The sequence below is a fragment of the Alosa pseudoharengus genome, unplaced genomic scaffold (assembly GCF_046254945.1).
Source record: "Alosa pseudoharengus isolate Yale_2024_CS ecotype anadromous, Long Island Sound unplaced genomic scaffold, YU_APseudo_1.1 YU_APseudo_1.1_scf_7, whole genome shotgun sequence".
Classification (NCBI taxonomy): Eukaryota; Metazoa; Chordata; class Actinopteri; order Clupeiformes; family Clupeidae; genus Alosa; species Alosa pseudoharengus.
Window position 1 is genome coordinate 12096410 of NW_027468859.1, and position 20170 is coordinate 12116579.

Below are 20170 nucleotides of genomic sequence, written 5' to 3' on the forward strand. Positions count from 1 at the left end.
ATGTCCCCCTTCAGACTCCAGAAGGTGATTGTCTATGCACCTGCACAGAAAGAGGTCACTCCAGTGGTACTCCACACGCTAGGCTACGGACTTTACACCTCTCCGACTCGTCTGCTGATAAGAGGCCTGCACAACACTTCAGTGACATATTCTCAAGATGTAATTCAGACATATCTCCCTTCCCACTTATTTCCCTTTTCTCCTCCCATTCTCCCTTATAGACCATTTGAATCTGTCCCTAGATGGTTTCCGGTTTAAATGTTCAAAACAAATGCAGATACTATTTTAGAAATATATATATTTTGGACTATAGGATAGAGCTGTACAACATTTCAACTGTGATTTCATTGTTTAGTCATTTATTTCATTATTTATTTAACTTTTTTTTCGTTCATTTTTGTTTACTCCTAAATTACGGTTAGCTCAGTGTTTTCCGTGCCTGAACAGACATGATTGTTGACGTTTAAAGCCCTCCTTACTATGACAGACTTTGGAAAGATTTGGAAAAGATTTTTGAAAGACTACAGTCTCAGACCCTCTCACATCTAAAGACAAGTAGTAGAGTTTTAAGTCACAGACTATGATTTTGCAATGACTAGGGATCTTGCAGGGTCACTACAAGACTGCAACTAGATTCCTTTAAATTATTACCCGTCGTGCAATAGATGAACAGGAACTGAAATGATTCATGACTCAAAGTCGTATTTTCGTGTTTCTGCAGCATTGTTTCATGCGTGACATCCCTAACCGATATAGAGTTCTGTCACGTGGAAGAGCCGACTAAATATGTATAAGAAATTACAAATATTCTAAGAATAACAAATAATCATATAGTCTACAGCTGTCGCCTACTTTGCCCCTTCCTGTTTGGTGTTGGAGAGGTTTTTTTTGTTTTGTTTTTTTTTGTTTTTTTTTATAAAATCCTTTATTTCATCTTTGACATATACACAGTCAAAAACATTAAGGGGATAACAAGACCAAAATAAGGTTAAACAATCTGTATGTTTGGAGAGGTGTCACTATTGGGTTTCATAGTTCACGTCACTATTTGCATGAGCCACGACTAGAAAGACTTGCGATAATATCAAACATGTTTGATATTGTCGTAACGGCAAAACTAGAAAAGCAATGACTCCGACTGACTTACAACCGCTAAGATTGGCACCTTACACTTAACGATCTAGTTGACGGGAGCGCGCCGCGATTCCAGTACAACTCCCATGATTTCTGTCCGACTTTGGAAATGTAGTCGCCGACTGTGAAAACAGACCAAAATCGTACAATGTAAGGCCGCCATAAGTTGAAAGAGTCTATCTAGGCCTTGCCATTCTTTGTACATCACTCCTTTATCTGACAATTTTGAAAAGCCTTTAGATGGTGAATTGTGAAGTCTGTTCACAACAACAGGTGGCTGGAGTCCCTATGGCAGTAATGAGGAGCTCTGTGGTGTACGAGCATCGCTGGATGCTGTTTCTGGTCAACGCAAGCGCTGCATGTCCCACTGGTGAGTCGAGCCCTCAACTGTGAAGACTTCTTACACACACACACACACACACAGGCTGGTACTTGGCTGAGCACCGGTGGCAGTCAGTGTAGCTGAAGGAGCCACAAGTCCAGGCATAAATAACCCATCCTGGCAGCTGGAGGTGAATTCTCCAGTGGAGTTTGATGGCGGTCTTGATGTAGCACATCTGATGCCACCCGACAAGTAAGACCTGTGTTTATCCAGTTGTGTCTGACTGGGGTTTTATCTTAAGCCTGAATCTGTCGTTGAAGCGCTCCTCTGTCATGATGTCAGGTTCTACCTTTTTTATTCCTTCATTTGGCTTCCTTCTCCATTTAAAAAAAACTTGCAATGCAGCTGAGTTACCACCTTGCCTTTTCCAGTTGAGCTTCATGACTGGTTTCGAGCACATACCTGACCTTCTTGTTGTAAAAAGTGTTACTGCAGATGAATGTTTTTATCAAAACTCTTGATCTGGATGGCCAGACATCAGCCCTCCTAAATCACTGGGTTTCAGAATACTTGTGCAGGATTTATTTTCTCTTTTCACTTGATTATATAGGTGAGTGTCTACAGTGCAGTCAGCTGACCGTTGTTGTTGTTTGAAGGTGGCGTGTCTTTCACTGAGGAGATGATCACCTGGCGTCTGCCCCGACACATCACTCCGCTGTTGTCCTCTGCCTCCAGCGAGACCCTAGAGGCCTACATGGGAATTGAGGGCCAAAGGCTGGATGAGGCAAGCATGGTGGCTAAGGGCTACTCTCTCTATGCCACAGACTCTCACATTGTGATTGAGATGCCCATTGGGTCCCCTGATGGGTACTACAAGGTTGGTATGAGGTTAGCAGTGGTGTGTGCACAGTAACACACAGATGCACACGCAGCATATAAAATGTGTGGGTCATAGTTGTGAACTGTAATGGTTGTCTTTTTAGTCATCAAATGCACTAATGGTTCTTTTGGATAAAAGGGTAATGTCTTAACAGTGTTTGGGCTCAGATTCATGAGTTCTGTTATCCGAAGTCTTCTTATTCTTCTAACCAAAACGTCTGTGTCTAATTCAGCTTCAACCGTTTAATTTCATTCAAACATTGCGTAGGTCTTTTCTCAATCTTCATTTTTGTAAACTTTATACTTTGAGATATTAACAAAAAACAAGCTTTTTTTCCCCATAGACTTTGCACTAGCATTATGACATCACAAAGAACCAATTAAACTGATTTGCACCTGTATCTGCTCAACTAGGCCAACTCTGTGTCTCTCTCCATTCTACACGGATATAAGGGAAACTAGGTGTATCAACATCCATTAAGCATTTAGCAAAGCCTATCTATATAGTATAATCTGTATCAACATTCATTTAGCTATCTGCCTACAACATCCATTTAAACAATCTACCTATCAACATCCACTGAATTATCTGCCTATCAACATCCATTAAATTATCTGCCTATCAACATCCATTAAACTATCAACAACTTTTAAACTATCTACATTTAACTTTTAAACTGTCTACTTTTACACCATCAACTTTCCTTAAACTATGCAACCACAATGTCTATCCTAGCAACACCTTAGTAATCATCTCTGCATTATCTGTTTTAACTATACATGATATTTTGAATCACAATTTTTGCATTTTCATGCACTGGTAATTCCTTGGAATTTCTATTTCAACTGTTATATCTGTAACAAATGGATGATCCTTTCCCTGAACTCTACAGCTATGTTGGTGCATTGCAATCTATATCTACTGCATCTATTATTGGATGTTTTTATATTTTTAAAGAGCCATGTTCATAAAAGGGACTACCAAACCACCTTCACCATTGAGCCCATGGTGGAGCTCCTGTGGAGAGCGTCTGGAGGCTCTGATGAGACCCGCTACAAAGTCCTCTACCCCATCACCACCCCACCTGTCCCCAGGCCACCACACGTCATTGACTGTGAGTCTCTGGGCCCTGATTTAAATGATGGGCAAAAGTGCAAAGTCTTACATGTAACCAAAGCTAATTTGATAACTCTGCCTTAAGTCAATCTACTAATGTTAACACCATGGGCAAGACCTTAACCGCAAACATTGAGGAGTCAGCTCAATACTCCCACATACCACACGATAGTTATAATTCATGCACGAGAGCTTTCCTTGTTGGTAGGCTTTGCACTTTGCCAACCATTTAAATTGGGGTCCTCTTCCTTTGTTTTGTCTACATTTTTTTTCTGTTCTGTCTGTGTGACCTCCAAAAGTGCATTTATACCGTAGGCAGTGTAAACTAATTGTATGTCACTCAGTTTTATGCACAATCATCCACAATGACTATAAAATTACTCATTATTTCAATCTGTGGTGTCATGGGTGTATGTGTTGTACCATTAATCAGTGTAAGGATAAGGCGGGTGGGGGTGTAGCACAGCAAGCTGTAAAATGAATACAATTTGTACATTTTTCTTTTTTGCTCACCCAGTCTCTTTGACGCGTAGCTGCAGTATTACCTTATAAGCAGTCCTACATTTCTAAAATGAGGACTTACTAAACATGGCCTAATGTACAGTATTGTTATTTGCTTTGTACTAAAAATCAGTTTTTTTTTCTTCCTAAATTGCCATATGTGCCATGTTTAGACACTGTTCCAGAGGAAGGTGTGTTCACAATGGTTTTGGGTACATTCCTGCCTGATGTGGAGCTGATTAACATCACAATTGACTCTGCTGAGATGACTGTACTCGAAGCTGCAGCCAATGGCTTTGACATCCGACAGCATGGCTTCCCTAATGGCTCCAAAGCTTTCAGTCTAGAAGTGCCGTTCACTCACCCGGCAGTCATTAAGGAGGTATGAATCGGCCTACTCTCAAACCACCACTGCCACATATGAATATACCCAGGGCAAAAAACACTGTGATGGATTATTCAAAACGTTTCCACACATACCACAGATTCCCAATGTGAAGACGATGACCTACACTCTGGACCTGGTGTTTGTCTTTCTTGTTCTACCAGAGGAGACCGTGTTCTTTCACCCCGCAGTTTTGGAAACTTCAGTGAAGGATATTGGTAAGGGTAGTGGTAAAGTCCTCAACTAACAAACGGTCAACCCAGATTTGATTCTTGAGCCCGCTGTTGCAAGTGTCCCCTTGGATAAAGGTGTCTGCTAAATATCAACGTTTCCCTTTAACTTTAGATGTGTGGATGCATGCACTGAGCAAAACCATGGCCCATTAATGACTCTTGGTTCTGAAGTGATCTGAGATGCTCTTTGGTTGTACAAATATTGTGTGATTAAGACACCCATCGGAAAATGTATATGCTGGGTGTTTGGAAGGACTGTAATGTAAGAAATGTATGTATTATTTCCTTATCAAGATGTATCGGTTTCAACTAGGATCTGCACCCCTGATGACACTACTCATTTTATGTATTGAGGTTTGTCCATGATTTTGCAGATCTGGCATCGGTCACTGGCTCGTGTGATCAGCGGAATGTCTACATCACTGTTCAGTATGGAAGCCAAGGCCCTAACTTTGAGACGTTGGTTGGTGGCAGTCTGCTGACTGGAGAGCTGGCTCAACAGTACAGCTTCAAAGAGAACGCAACTCATTTCAGCCTAGTGGTTCCATTTGGGTCTCCTGACATTGCCATTGAGGTACAGTAAACCATTACTGCGGAAAAGGCACAATCTTGGGCAAACATTATTTCTTCACTTTTTGTTATTTTTATATACCTGTGTGTATTGGGCCCAACTTTTGTTTGATCCAAAAAACATCACAAACGTATGGAAGGTTTAGGCTATAATCTCACTGGATTTTGTCCAAACCTGTTCTGGCAGAAAGCATATCTTGGCCAAGATGACAGGTTTAGAATAGTGTCATGCAGTGTAAGTTTAAAGCTAACCATCATACTACTAGCAACTAGTCATAGTGAGAATTTCTCACTTTCTGGTTTTGATTCATAACCCACATCTCCCTGTGCTGATTCTCCTTTTCTGGTGAATTGAAGGACTGTACCCTTTATGTAGGTGATGGTTATGCAGTTTAAACCTCTGCATGAATGCATGAAAAGTGCAATCTGTGTTTCAGGGGGTCCAATCGTCATTTGTGAGGGGCAGGCTCGATGTGACGCTGCAAAACCCGGAGAAGGGTTGGAACATCACCTATTTCTCCCTGGCCTGTTCCTTCCTCACCTCGGTCATTGGTCTGTAAAGTTTAGATAAAAACTTTAAAATAATAAAATCTCACATTCTAAGTCGTTCAGCCCACACTGTTGTATGAACCATGGACATATTCATTTAGAAGAAACTCAAAATCAATGTGTGAGGTGTGGACCGTCTTCTTAAAGTAGGCCACTTCCATCACTAGCAGGTTTCACAAACACAATGTCAGTCCTTTAACCCACTGGTTAAAAGTGACCTGTGGTATTGAAGTGAATTGCTTTCCCTCAGGTTCCACAGTTCTTTGTTTGTTTAATTGTTTAATCTTTAACAATGTCTTGTGTAACACCCCTCTCCAGAATGCAGTCCAAATGGGACCATTCGGGCGCTTGCTGTTAAATTGGAGGCCGTGCCCAGACTCGACCCTAGACACCTGACTCTGAACGATCCCTCATGTGGGCCCTACTACAGTGATGACCGCTTTGCCTTTTTCTACTTCCGTGTTGATTCTTGTGGGACCACCAGAAAGGTATGTAGGACTGTGTGGATTTAGAGGCTAAAATGTATGGGGGGGGGGGGGGGGGCGGGAAGACTGAGAGGGACATGAAGAAGGATGGCTACATGTTGGAGTGTTAGTTGCCCCTTGACCTGGAGGAGGTAGTTGTGGTGGTTATTTGATTACTGATAGCCGCCACTTTGTCTGTGAAGAATGTTTCAAAGGTATGGGCTGTGAGGTTGGTAACCAAAGGAGGTGACTGGTTGAGTGGAGAATAGTTTTTGAGTGTCGTCGGTGGCACCCTGGATCTTATGGTAAAAAGCCTTCTTAGTAGCGGTGATGCTTGAAGAGGGACGACCGAATAGTTATGGTCTAATGCAGGGATTTCCAAACTGTGGTACGCAAGCTTCCACTAGGGGGTACGCGAGAAAAAAAGGTTTATTTATTTTTTTATTTTTAATTCTTGTTCTTAAATCTGTTCTTTGTTTCATAATGTTGTTCTCCACACTGTTTTTTTTTAGTGTGCAAGCTCGTAGACCTTTGATTTGGTTATCATGTAGGGTGGTTAATTAAACATTTAAGCCTGGAATGCGTCAATAGAATGTGTTAACGTTTTTATGTCTGATGGTGGGGGTACGCGAGCCGAGTCAGGATGTAGGTGGTGGTACACGGGGCTAAAAGTTTGGTTACCGCTGGCCTAATGGAGATAGACCCCCCAACTAAGCCATTCCGCCAAAGATATTTGTGAGTAGCATATTCCTCCATGTTGTATTAAATACCAATTAAGTGGTGCTGACTGAAATGTTTTTGTTGATCTTGTTCCTTTTGTAGTTTAAAGATGATGTGATGGTGTATGAAAACAAGGCCACTTTGAAGAGTGGTCAAAATACCAAGACTCAATTGAATCCCAGTGAACCTGTATATCGGTAAGAATTCTGATTACTGTTGGTATAACTTACATTTATTCATAGTTATTTCTCTTGTACGAAGTGATTTACAAAAAAGAGCAAAAAATCAAGGTACAGTGTGAATAGGAGACAATATTGCAAGAATAAGTACTACCTTGTACAAGAAATAGAATGGAGCGTTCACGTCAACCTGTTCACATCAGGATTAGAACGGTGAATGTATTTTTGCTTCAAACAGATATACATGTATGAAAACGGAGCAGCTTTCCTAAATGATAAAGATGGGAACACAGGCTGGTGTGAAATAAAGGGGTTAAGTCAGGGATGTAGATTGGAGGACTAGACAGGATGGAGAAGAAGTTCATGGTAAGTGCAAGTTAGGTGTTTTAGTGGTGTTAGGAGAGGAGGTATTCTTGGAAGAGCTGGGTCTGAGGATGGAGAGGGACGCCCTCCGTTCTGGTAGCCTGTTCCACCTTTGGGGAATCCACAGATGAGAAGAGTTTAGATCTTTGGATCTTATCTGTTTGTTTTCTTGCTTATGTTTAGTAGACCTCCAACAGTACAACTGCTCTTTTTCACTTGACAAGGAAACTCACTATTGAAACATGCATACTCTTAGATTCAGATTCTTCTGCATCTATGCTGTGAACGCTGGTAAAACTGTGGCCTTTTCCACTATGCCTCAATCCACAACACCAGTGGCCGAAGCTGGAGTGGGGGAACTCATGGTTCATATGAGGCTTGCTAAAGGTAAAGGGTTTTGGTTACATTATTAAAGGGGAACTTGGGAACTATTTCAACATAATAAACCCGTTTAGAAATCATTTGGATGGTTAAATGACCTGTTCCGGTGAAAATGGTGACTTTCCCCGCTGCGCCTAGCTTCCTCAGGCGGAAAACCAACCTTGCAACATTGAGACTACCGTCCCGGAAAGAGAAGTGAGAAACAAGAAACTAGTTTTAAATCATGTTTCTTACCTTGTAACATCCACATAGTTCTGCCAAACTTATGCTAACCGTTCGCTAGCTTGTAAACAAATCTATGTGCTTTATCATTACCTTTTCCCACAGTTTGAAATTGTATAATGCACAATTTCGCCAGCAGAGGGGGAAATCCTGCCAAGTTTCCCTTTAAAACTACCGTTAAAAAAACGTTTACTTTGTGAATTTCCTGTTTTCATCTACCTCAGATATGAAGTACACAGACTTCTTCTCTGATGGGGATTACCCTGTGGTGAGGTACCTAAGGCAGCCGCTCTACTTCGAGGTGGAGCTGGTGAAGTTTAAGGATCCCAACGTAGAACTCGTCATTGACCGCTGCTGGGCTGCTCTGAATGAGGACCGTATGTCCAAACCACGATGGGACGTCATAGTGAATGGGTGTGTTCTGAACTAAACCGACAGGAAATGGCCACCACATCATAAAGAGATGTAGTGCACTGCCGAGTTCATTTAATTGCTAATTTAACGATGCACTTAATGACCACACCTCACAGTAAAATGGAAACCCATAGAAATATTCCTTTTTGAAAAAGGATGACCGTGGAGGGCAATGATGAGCTCATTTAATTTGGGCTTTATGGGGGGCCAGCATATACCAACAATATGATGAGAGATGATATAAGGGACTCCAAAAGAAAACCTTTAACACATGGGATGTTGTGCAGGTTTAGCAAGTATAGGCTATTTTAAGGGCTCGGTGTGTTTTCTGATGTAGGATAAAAGTGTGTGTGTGTGTGTGTGTTGGCCGGGGGGGGGGGGGGAAGAGAGAAGAGTGTATGCATGTGTTGTGTTTTATCATAATAATTATTATTTTCATTAGCTGTCCGAATCCTGAGGACCCTGATCAGACAATATTCCACCCGGTAAGGCCTGACGACAGGGTGCTGTTCCCCTCCCTCTTCAAGAGGTTAGAGGTGAAGATGTTCTCTTTCGCAGAGGCAGAGGATACCCCTGCAGGCCAGGTCATTGGAGCATGCTATCGCCCCTCTGTGTGCTTTATTTGTTGCTTATGTGTTTGCTTGGGGGGGGGAATGGAGAATTGGCAGAATGGGAGACCACAATGGCCTAACGCTTCTTCCCATTTCAGGTTGTTTTCCATTGTGATGCAGTCATTTGTGACCCCAGTAGCCCCTTGGATGGACTGTGCCATGGCCAGTGTGCTAACAAGCAAATGGGCACAAACAGCGTGAAGAGGGGTAATGAGTCGTGCAAAATGATTTTATGAATGGAATTTTCTTCGTCCTTAAAATTCTAATGTCTGTTTCCTGTTTTTGAAGGTCCCAGAGCTGTTTCTCAACTGCACATAGAACATGTTTCCTCTGGATTACTCTTCCTGATATGACATTAAAATTTTATAAACTCTCCAATACTGATCTCTTGCTGTTTGTTTTTTCTGTTTGTTTATCCACATGTTTAATTACATTACCTTACGTGTTGTCATCCAGTGTAGTCAAGGTGACTACATTTTTACCATATTATGGTAGATTTGTTAGGCTCTTAAGCACATCCCAAAAGAACATGTACAAGATGATTCAGTTGTCATTCAGTACATACATGGGTAATTGTGGTTGTTACTTAATAAATACATTTAGTTGGATCTATTTTCCATAGATTTGTTATTACATGCACAATCAAGAGGGGAAAGGGGAGTACATGTTATATTATAAACAACATTGCACTAAGTTGTGGGTAGGTGAAAGATGAAAGGAAATAAGGTGATAAAACATCTATTTTATGGACCTCATTTCATGGTTCTCCTCAGAAGCTTTGTGGCTGAAAAGAGGCCTCTATAATTCTAAAACCACTCCTCTAAAATATCTATTTGCAGTCACAAAACCTGTGATCTTTCTTACCCAGGGCAACACATGATTGCTTTCACACCCTGAGCAAAGCACTGGCTCCACCCTCTGGAGAAAGAGGAAAAACTAAGAGGAAATTCATGAAGTCGTGGGAGTGAATGGCTCATAGCACTTGATAAAACAGTTATATTTTAATAAAGAAAATATGGGGTTCAAATTTAAATGAACCATTTAACTGATTAATTTTACATCCAGCTAATACTTTAATGAACCTATAGTGGGAGTATACATTCTTAAAATTAATTTAAATTATTGTATTTATCCAAGCAGAAAATGACAGCACATTATGTTATTAAACTATTAATTCAGACCAAATGTGACTTCTCAACCTAGAATTGTGATCGCATGCTATTAGTGGACAGAATGTGAATTGGCAGCTATATTTGCTCAATTATGTCTTCAGGACACATTTCACACATTAACAACTTTGAACAGATTCAGGTGAGCTCAGCCTTTCCACGCTTTGTAAATCAAAGTAAGGTGGTCCACTACCTGGAAATATCAGGGACCGCTCCCATGATTACATTGTTTTTCCCACTGCAAGTGTTCATTTGCTTTGCCGTCAAAATGTGTGAAAAACATGGATCCTGAACACAACAGGTGAACTATATTAGGATTCAACCACCAATTTGCAACCAGGAGTAACGGTGTGTTCATGCACATGGGAAAACCTTTTTCCCCAGTGAAAACACTTCATGTAGGAATAAGAGGTGGGAAACTGGGGGAAGATTTTGCTAACTGAGTTGCCCAGTTGGGGGCTCGTGGTCACTTTTGTTGTCACATAGTTAATTTGTAGTCCTTGTGGACTTTCAAGTCCAACAATTTTAATGTGAACTTGGGAATTTACCATTTTTGTCACTTGAATGCTGCATATCTTTTTTTCACAAGTGTCATACGCCATATCTTTAAGCAAATACAGTTGTTTATTTATGATTAGTGAGCGTATGCTTTAACCTTTGTTGTGGCATCCATGCTTTTCATACATTCCGAAGGCTAAGCACACAAACACTCGCAGTGGGAAAAGCAACATAATCACGGGGGCGATCCCTGATATTCCCAGGTGGCATGAACGAACCATATTATGTGTGTGATAGTACTTGACATTGAGTACACCTGACATTGATGACCAATTGAGGAGTACTCGTTAATCACAATTGCACTCACTTGCGTGTGACTGGGGCTGAGCCCCCTTTAAAAGCCAGGAGAAGGCCCTGCAAATGCACTGCATCCTTCTGTGGTTCTTTAGATTCTTGGTGTCTGGGGAGGGTAGTCTGAGCCATTATTGCTGCTGCTGTTCTTAATAGGATTCAAGCTTCCCCAGCTGCTGTGCCTTTTCCTCTGTGATAATGGCTCAAATTCTTCAACGGTAAGTGCTCTGATTTATACGGTATGTGGTCATTTGTTAACTTCACTTGTGTTGTAATTATTTTGGCTATTTTGAATTCTGTTTTGTAGAGTCCTGTGGCTTTTCATGGTTGCTGTTATGATCTCTGCCCAGAGAACTTTTAAAAGTAAGTTTTCTATTTATGAAAAGTGAGGTATTTCTTTATAGCTTGACTACGCTACTACATTCAGTTTTTGGATTGTTTCCTTCACTACAGCAACCGGACTGAGGCCTCAATGCCTTGGAAATGTCATGAGGCTCACAATTGATAAATCCTTTACAATTGGAGGCCACCTTGAAGTGGATGCATTCAGTGAGTTTATTTGTTTGTAGTTCTGAGAATTTGTATCTTATTATTTCCGACTAACTTATGCTTGCACTTGCAGATGGAAGTCATTATTACCCAATCACACCTAGCATGGCACCTATATGTGGCTACCGGAAGACTGTTGACCCTTGGGGCAATGTTAAACTCTTTGCCTCAGTCTTGAGCTGCTACACTCAAAATAAAGTAATAATTTGAAGTTTCTGTTTATTTATATCCAATGTATTGTAGGCTACTATAACTAAACATTTCTCTCCCCCCCCCCCAAAAAAAAACAAAAAAACATTGCATAGGACGATGAGGATTTTGACATCAAGGTGCGTGTTACAATAAATAGTGAACAGAAAGCTGACAAGGCAGACATGCATGAAGTGTCCAGGACATGCAAATACAACCAATGGGCTGCTCGTGAGATTCTGTGTGACGGGGACTTCATGGAGGTAAATGGCTAGTGACCTGAATGTTACCAGTTTAGTTCCAAAGGATGGCAGGCTCATTGCATGTGTTTGCTCACAGGTGTCGGTGAACAGGTTGCCCCCACCGATTGACCCAGCTGTTCATCCCGAAATGGAAGAGGATCAATGGGCTGCGATTCCTGAGGCAAGTTCTTTTTGGCCCTACCATCTTGTCTTCCGGTTTACCCTAAATCAACAATCTGCTATTTTTCTAAAAGTGGTGTTTGAATGTGCATTTGTATCGCCTTGTAGGCTGTGACCTCTAAGAAGAGCATCTGGAGGATGGTTTTTTTCACCCCAAGAGAGAAGTCCATGCTGTTGACTGAGGCTCAAAAGCTTGGTTATTTTGTGGCCACAACCCCAACAAGACTTGTTATCCGAAGCCGTCCCAACACAACTGAGATCTACACTGAAAATGCAAGTTGCACTACACTGCTGTGTTTGCTTTTAAATGTCACAAAACTACTTGACTTCTCTGGCTCATGAAGTAACTCTGTTTCTCCTAGGTTGCTGGGATCTCGATGAACGTTCTAAGGGTAACTACCTATTTCAAGGACCTATGGTCTGTGACCATGCTTGATGCTGCAGCAGCCTGCCCAACCAGTAAGGGACTAACTGCTTTCAATATTGCCACAATTTGAGAAGTTGCAAAGCTACAGTTGTATTGTCAACCCTCCCCTTGTCTCTACAGGTGGCCTTGGCTTCACTGAGAAAACTATTACTTGGTATGTGCCCCGCCACATCCACCCACTTCTCACATCAAATACCTGTGAGACTCTGGAGGTCTACATGGGCATTGATGGTGAGCAACTCGATGAGTCACAGATGCTCAGTAAGGGCTACACTATGTCTATGACCGATTCCCTCATCATCATTGAATTGCCTGTGGGTGGACCTGATGGCTACTACAAGGTAAATTATTTTGTTGGGAGAAGAGGAATCAAGTAAACCTTTCTACTGTACTTCTTTGTTTGACTTGTCCCTCTCATCCACTAGAGCCATGTTTCTCAGTATCAGTACCATATCTTGTACTCCATTGAGGCTATGGTTATGATTGTGTGGAAGGAGGCAGGCTCTGACCTGCTAACCAAATATAAGGTCTTGTATCCCATCACCACCCCTCTGATGCCCAGACCGCCACTTGTGATTGACAGTGAGTATCCCAATAACTGTCCTTTGCTTGGGCCTCTTTCCGTGGATGGTTTTTAATAACCCTGATCCTTGCTCTGCAGATACTGTTCCTGAAGAGCGTGTCTTTGATGTGGTCTTGGGGACCTTCCATGAAGATGTGATTCTGATGAACGTTACCTTTTCCACTGGTGTACTAACCGTTGCCGAGGCCAACGCCAGAGGCTTCAATGTCCAAGAGTTTCGCTTTCCCAATGGTTCCAAGACCTTTAGTCTACGAGTGCCCTTCTCTGACCCTGTGGTTCTGAAGAGTGTATGTTGACAACTCGAGTCTCTTTCAAGTGCTGATTGTTTCTATTCTGCTGTATCAGGGGCCCTATCCCAGTATTATATTCTTGCATCTCTATTGCAGAGCCCTGAACGGGAGCTCACAACCTACACCCTTCCTTTGATCTTCGGCCTGGTGGTCCTGCCTGAGCAGTCTCCATTCTCTTATCCTGCTGTACTGGATGTGACTCTTCAGGATGTTGGTATGATGGCCATATCTATTCTACCAAATTCTAAAATCTTTATTTTTGATAGCATGGATGAACCCAGATATGTACCAATAGAAGTTAGACTTCACTGCTCGTTGCACGCCTTGGAAATTGACTGGGAACCCTTAATTATCAATCTCAACTAGAATGTAATGCGAGAGGAATTACAATAGTGGATGGAAAGCTGCTGGCTTAATGTTGGTGGGGAAATTCCTGAAAAAAAAAAAACATTAAATCACTTTGACTTCATACAAACCCTCGTACCAAAAGACCTTGTGTGTCAAGGCGTTCTTGAGATATAACACTCGAGGTGTTTGACCTTGACATTTGACCTCCAACATCAATTCACTTCATCTTTGAATCCATACAAATACTCACACCAAATTTCAGGCATGTATGCCAAGGCATTCTTGAGATATTTCACTCAGAGTGTTCATTGACTTGTCCTTTGACCTCCAACATCAACTCCATCTTTGAGTCCATACAAACACTTGTACCAAATTTGAAGCGCATGCGTCAAACCGTTCTGGAGATATAATGCGCAAAGCATGAGAGATGGCTGACTATTTTGACATACGGGAAACACTTAAACGGGATGTGTAGTTTTAGGGAGCACCAGATTGTATGCATTAGAAGCCGAGACGGTTGATTCACAGTTGATGCCTGTCCCAGTGTAGCCTGGGAACTACTCTGGGAGCTTAACAAGCACAGCTGCCTTTAGGCCATTATGACATCACACATTTGAAGTCTATGGGGGAAAAATTTGCTTTTTAACATTTTTAGTCCCCTATTTCTCAAAGTATTAACTTTTAAGAATCTGAAAATACATCTCTTGCCCCACTCCAGACCTACAAAACGGTTATTTCAACATGTCTAACTTAATCGGTTAGTCTCATTCATTCTTGAAAAGGTAAAAAGGTTAAGAAGCCAAGAGATTTAAAGATGGTGGATGGAATCCACTATAACTAAGCATTGGTCTGGGCTTGTTTCACTACAGTGTTTCCTGTTGTAACTGGAACCTGTGATGACGAGAGCTACTATATCACCGTGGCACATGAAGGTCATGGCAATGACTTTAAATACATTGTGGGCAAGCGAGAGCTGACTGCTGACCTGGCCAGCGACTACAATGTCCGTGTGAATGCTACACACATGACTATGAGGGTCTCCTTCCTTTCATCCGATGCTGTATTTACGGTTAGTTTATTTTATATTGCACCTTGAGCATTCATCAGCAAGAGCACACATTTCTAATTGTTTGAATACCTTGTCTGTAGTTCGTTATTCCCACTGCCGCTGGTGGTCGACTGGACTTTAAGGTCATTGATCCAGTCAATAAGTGGAGCCTCACTGACTTCTCTCTGGCTTGTACATTTCCCATGCCTTTGACTGGTCAGTATCACACATTCATATGTCTGGTGTTGACTATTTTATGTAGTGTTGTGTTGTTGGTGTGTGTGTGATGCCATACTTGCTGAATTTCTGTCTGCAGAGTGCCAACCCAACGGTACAATGACTGCCCTGGCCCTGAAGGTGGAGTCTGCACCGAATGTCATCCCCAGTCAGCTCACCCTGATTGACAAGTCTTGCAAACCAGTGTTCAGCAACGATCAGTTTGCCTCCTTCTCTTTCACTGTTAACACCTGTGGAACAACCCGAATGGTAAGCTTTCCCTTCAAGCTTTTGGATGTGCATTAATATAAAATGTGTGTTCCATATAAAAATCACTGTCTTTGTAGTTCTTAGATGACTTCATGATCTATCAGAATCAAATCACCATGCCTAATCAAGGTGCCAAGAATGGCAAGACTGGTTCCCAACCAGAGTATCGGTATGTGTATACTGTATATGTGAATACTAGATTTAAAGGGAAGAATTTCATTCACCATCACCAACTGGTATATTATGGCTTTCTCATGACTACTAACTGATTATGGCTGTCATGAACATTTGCTCTGCCCCCCCCCCCCCAGATTCACCATCTCTTGTTACTATGTGAATGATGACATCAAGATGATTCCATTCGTCCCAAAAGCTCGGGGAATGAACGAGGATTTAACCCAGAGTGGTACTGGGGAGATGAGAATCCGCATGAGACTAGCAAGAGGTGCATTTTTTTTTTGAGTTTTTTTTTTCCCCCTCTATTTTGAGCTTTATAGAGTTTGGTTATTTGCAAGATGACTATGTTCTCTTCCAGATTTCTACAACACATTTTACTCAGAGGAGAACTATCCTGTGGTGGAGTACTTGAGGCGTCCTCTTTACTTTGAAGTTGAATTGATGGACTCCACAGATCCAGAGCTTGAGCTTTTCGTCGAGAGCTGCTGGGCAACACTGACAAACAATAGGCAGTCCACGCCACGATGGGACCTCATTGTTGATGGGTACATTAATATATATTTTCACAAATGCTGTCATGACTTACTGGATGTTGCAGTGCTTTTGCAAATCTCTGTGGTTTGGTCATGGTGTTTACATGCATAAAACATTTTGATTAAACAGGTGCCCCAACCAAGATGATCGTTATATGGCAACAATGCATCCTGTAACAGCTGATGATCGAGTCCAATTCCCTTCCCACTTCAAACGCTTCGACATGAAGATGTTTTCATTTGTCCAGGATAATGTGGTGCTTAGAGACCAGGTAAGGCCATTTCACTCTAACCTGTTTTTACCAGTAATTTATGAACTATGCTAAAGCTCTTTTTCAATTTCTTGCAGATTCATGTCCACTGTGATGCTGCCATTTGTGATCGTAACAGACAAAGTGATGGCTTCTGCTACAGACAATGCTCTAGTCTGCCTGACAATCAGCCGAGCAATTTTAAGAGCAGTGAGTATTCGGCTGGCTTGACTTGAGTGACGAATGGAATTCTGATTGCTTGTTACAACACTACCTTGCCTTTGTTTTGTAGGTCAAAGCAATGCAAAGTTCTCTCCCAGATCAAGAGCTCAACTCTCCTCTGGACGCATCTTGGTATCTAAATGACTCCAAACTTTGTTCGTTACATGAATAAAGGGATTGCCTTTAACTATTATCTGTCTTGTGCTTATTTGAAGCGTCAACTCACTCAATGTCCTACTTGCATCTAAATAGGTAGCTGTAGCACAAGTTCTGTTACATGTGTGAAGCAGGCCTATATACAGGGATATGCTAGACTTCAAAGTAACAGGCACAAACTTGTTTAGTAGGCTAGCCTTCACTTTAATTAAATCACATTTTTGAGTAGAGAGATTTTGAACCAAGAGAAATGCACCTCAGTCCTAGAGAATACAAAATATGGCTGTTGGTCATTTATACATGCTGTACAAAGATTACAATTTATTACACACAGGGGCATTAAAAATGGTAAGATCAAAATATCCAGCTTAGTATCCTCTGTTCATCTTTTCTTGGTGATCTATTATTGTTTGCTGTAAGCTCTGTTTGGCATCTTCAAAATTTGGATTCAATTCCAGAACTTTCTTGAAGTCTTTCTCGGCATCTTCAAAAAAACCTTGAAAAGAAATGTTAGACTTATGCTGTAACCACACTTGTGTGAATAAAGTTCTTCTGTAGCCTAATGTTTACAAACATGGCCAACCCAATAAAGTCCTATAGGTTCATAAATAGCTAGCTTGCATTGTCTTATAGCCTATATAAACCATCCTGTGACTAGTTTCTAAAAGTCTTTACCTAGTCTGTAGTGTATTAATCCTCTGTTGTAGTATGGCACTTCGAATTCTTTATTTGCCTCTATCGCCAAAGTGTAGTCCTCCATTGCCTCCTTGAAATCAACTCTCAAATACTTTATCTGGCCGCGGTTATTCAATGCAACTGCGAGGTCCGTGGCGTCACATTTCCTGAAACAAAACAACATAGTTGACAGACAGAGCTCTAGCCTAGCTGTTGAATCAAGCGTAGGCCTACTCCCAGTTCAATGGCAGCTTGTGATTTAGCAGGTTGGTTCGCCTAGCCGCTTCATCAGATTACCTTGACTGTTTCTTCTCACAAGACGTGACAAAGTGACTGTATAATTCCTCTGCCTGTTTAAAGTTTTTGTTACTAAATTCCATGTGAGCTTGTTTAAGAACGTTGTTACTTTCCTTTTCCATGTAGACTATTCACTCTTTTGCAGACTACCGTCAGAGCCCGTCTACGGAGAGCCTGGCCACTCCGTATTAAGTCCCATTGTAGCGAATTTTGTTTGCAGTTCCACTGGGGGCGATCGCCATGAGTGCAAAATGAATGGGATTCAATGGAGCTAGACGGCTAAATTGGTCTTTCACCTGATTGTCGTTGACAAATCTCAGATATGATTGTAGTTTGTGTAACTTCAACATGGGTTATAGGTCAAAAGTTGAAAGAACAAGTGCGTATGTCGTTTTGATTTCTTACAGGTTGGGTCGTTGTTGCCCATAACACGCTAGCATTGTGCTAATGCATGACGTCATTGACACGTTTGAAAGGCTTTTTAGAACAATTAAGTGACTTAAAAAAAATAATACTCAACCAAGTGTGTTTTCCTTACCTCCCCTTTCGAATACAATATTCAATTTACTTGGGGGGGAAATTATATCCCGAGAAAAGTGGATTTTGAGGGGTACAGCTCCATAGACCTCCATTCATTCTGCACTCGTGGACGAGCGCCCTCATGTGGAACCACAGAAGGAACTGCAACCAGTTCAGAAACCGGAAGTTTTCAGAGTGGCAGTTCTCCCCTTTATTAGACATTCTCTGCTACCGTCAAACCTTTGCTTCGAGCCTTCTTCTGTAGTTTCTGACCGTGTGAGTTTTACATTTCATTGGCATTATGCTGCCACCTAGTGAGAATGTAGCCTACATTCAAAATTACTGTATTGGTAACAGAAGTTATTGCTAGGACGGGTTACTTGGGAGGTCTTCTGCAATCACATTTTATTTCATCCTCATCTCATATTTTCATATTGTATATGTCAAGGGAACCTGCCAAAAATAACAAATTACTACGCAAGATATTCCTGAAAGAGCCTGATGCAGAGAAAATGTGTCCCATTGCTTCTCCTCTGACATTTAATGTATAACACTGCGTTTTTCACAGTTATTGCAGTAAGCCTATGATTTGGGGCATTTGCCTGTCCAAACTACACAAAAATGTTTAGCCTGCATTCTGGAGCGGATCCTCAAAGGTTAAAAGGTTGTGGTTAATCTGTTAAACATAATACATGAAATCCCTCCTGCGGCTGCACAGTTTTCCCTGTGCTAAATGGTTCAATGTCAGTCTTTAAACAAAGGTAATTAAGGCTATTATAACAACTTTTCAAATATTAGTTCTTGTAAATCGTAACAATAACCACACTCTTGTGGAAAAAACGACAATCTTAAGTTTACCCATCAAAAAAACATTACTGTTGAAGATAATTTACAGGAATAGAAGGAAGGTATCTAAAATTAAAACTTGTATCTGTCTGAGTGTATAGGTCAAGACAGAAAGTAGGCTATAAAGGAGACGGAAAGGACATTTTTTCTCCTTTTTTCATAACACCTGAATTTTGTTGTTTGCTGTGAGAATTAACACATACCGTCAAAGTCCACCCTTCCCTTGGGAGAGGGAGAGTGAGGGGACATCAATCACATCCATGTCCAAGACTGTGTTAGGAATCCCATTTCCTGGCAACAGTGTATAGGTATCTGTGGTGTCAGTTTAATATCTGAAGGGCGTTGATAGTAAATCCATGCTATACATTTTGAATGTGAACACAGACTTGTATGGTAAATTACTAATTCATATTAATATTCATAAGGTTCATAGACTTAACATAAGTATAAAATGCTATGTGAGGGTTTTGGCAAATAAGTTGTGAGACACGTGTGTTTGCGATTGTCTGCAGAACATTTGTTTAACTAACTTGTTTAACTCTCTCGTGTTTGCATTAGTTCTTACAAGTCCCACGGACAGTGTGTGGCTGGCAAGACTGGAGGGAACATTTTCCCCCCCTAACTGCCTGTTCTATGCATATACCATATATATATATATATATATATATATATATATATATATATATATATATATATATACACACACACATATATATATAGACAGACAGACAGTTGGGTTTTATCATGTGTTGTCTATCAATTTGCCAACTATGGACGCCAATATAGGACTTTTTTTTTTCCCTTTATTTAACCAGGGGGATCATATTGAGACTATAGTCTCTTTTTCAAATGGTCCCTGGCCAAGAAAGGTAACACTGCAAGTAAAAATAGAGAAGCCTCATCTACAAAAGACAGAAACCATGCACACATTAACAACAGCAAACACTAGTACAGACAAGGACCACAAAAAGCAACAAACAGAGCACACCACAATTACATAACATTATGACACCACAACACAAATCACACCACATTATACAGCAACATAACAAAACACAAACACAACACCTAACAAGGACAAGAATTGAAC

At 41.2% G+C, this 20170-nt stretch overlaps 3 protein-coding genes across 3 annotated transcripts; 2 read left to right on the forward strand and 1 right to left on the reverse strand.

Moving 5' to 3' along the window:
- On the forward strand, positions 1 to 9280 carry LOC143110346 (uncharacterized). The gene is made up of 14 exons (XM_076273216.1): positions 1 to 159; positions 1408 to 1504; positions 2113 to 2333; positions 3294 to 3450; positions 4127 to 4335; positions 4439 to 4556; positions 4946 to 5145; positions 5579 to 5693; positions 6009 to 6178; positions 6977 to 7071; positions 7679 to 7803; positions 8244 to 8433; positions 8876 to 9017; positions 9143 to 9280. The coding sequence occupies exons 1-14, from the start codon at positions 1 to 3 to the stop codon at positions 9278 to 9280; spliced, it is 2136 nt and encodes a 711-aa protein (XP_076129331.1).
- A 2762-nt stretch (positions 9281 to 12042) lies between these two features.
- Positions 12043 to 16601, forward strand: LOC143110347 (uncharacterized). Its single transcript, XM_076273217.1, has 16 exons — positions 12043 to 12063; positions 12140 to 12223; positions 12331 to 12495; positions 12585 to 12681; positions 12770 to 12990; positions 13075 to 13231; positions 13311 to 13519; positions 13619 to 13736; positions 14740 to 14939; positions 15020 to 15134; positions 15235 to 15404; positions 15482 to 15573; positions 15716 to 15849; positions 15940 to 16126; positions 16245 to 16386; positions 16464 to 16601. The coding sequence occupies exons 1-16, from the start codon at positions 12058 to 12060 to the stop codon at positions 16599 to 16601; spliced, it is 2235 nt and encodes a 744-aa protein (XP_076129332.1). The 5' UTR covers positions 12043 to 12057.
- A 328-nt stretch (positions 16602 to 16929) lies between these two features.
- Positions 16930 to 17909, reverse strand: ttc32 (tetratricopeptide repeat domain 32). The gene is made up of 3 exons (XM_076272212.1): positions 17716 to 17909; positions 17419 to 17585; positions 16930 to 17239 (listed from the first exon to the last, which is right to left on the reverse strand). The coding sequence occupies exons 1-3, from the start codon at positions 17835 to 17837 to the stop codon at positions 17112 to 17114; spliced, it is 417 nt and encodes a 138-aa protein (XP_076128327.1). The 5' UTR covers positions 17838 to 17909; the 3' UTR covers positions 16930 to 17111.
- Between the last annotated feature and the right edge of the window lie 2261 nt (positions 17910 to 20170).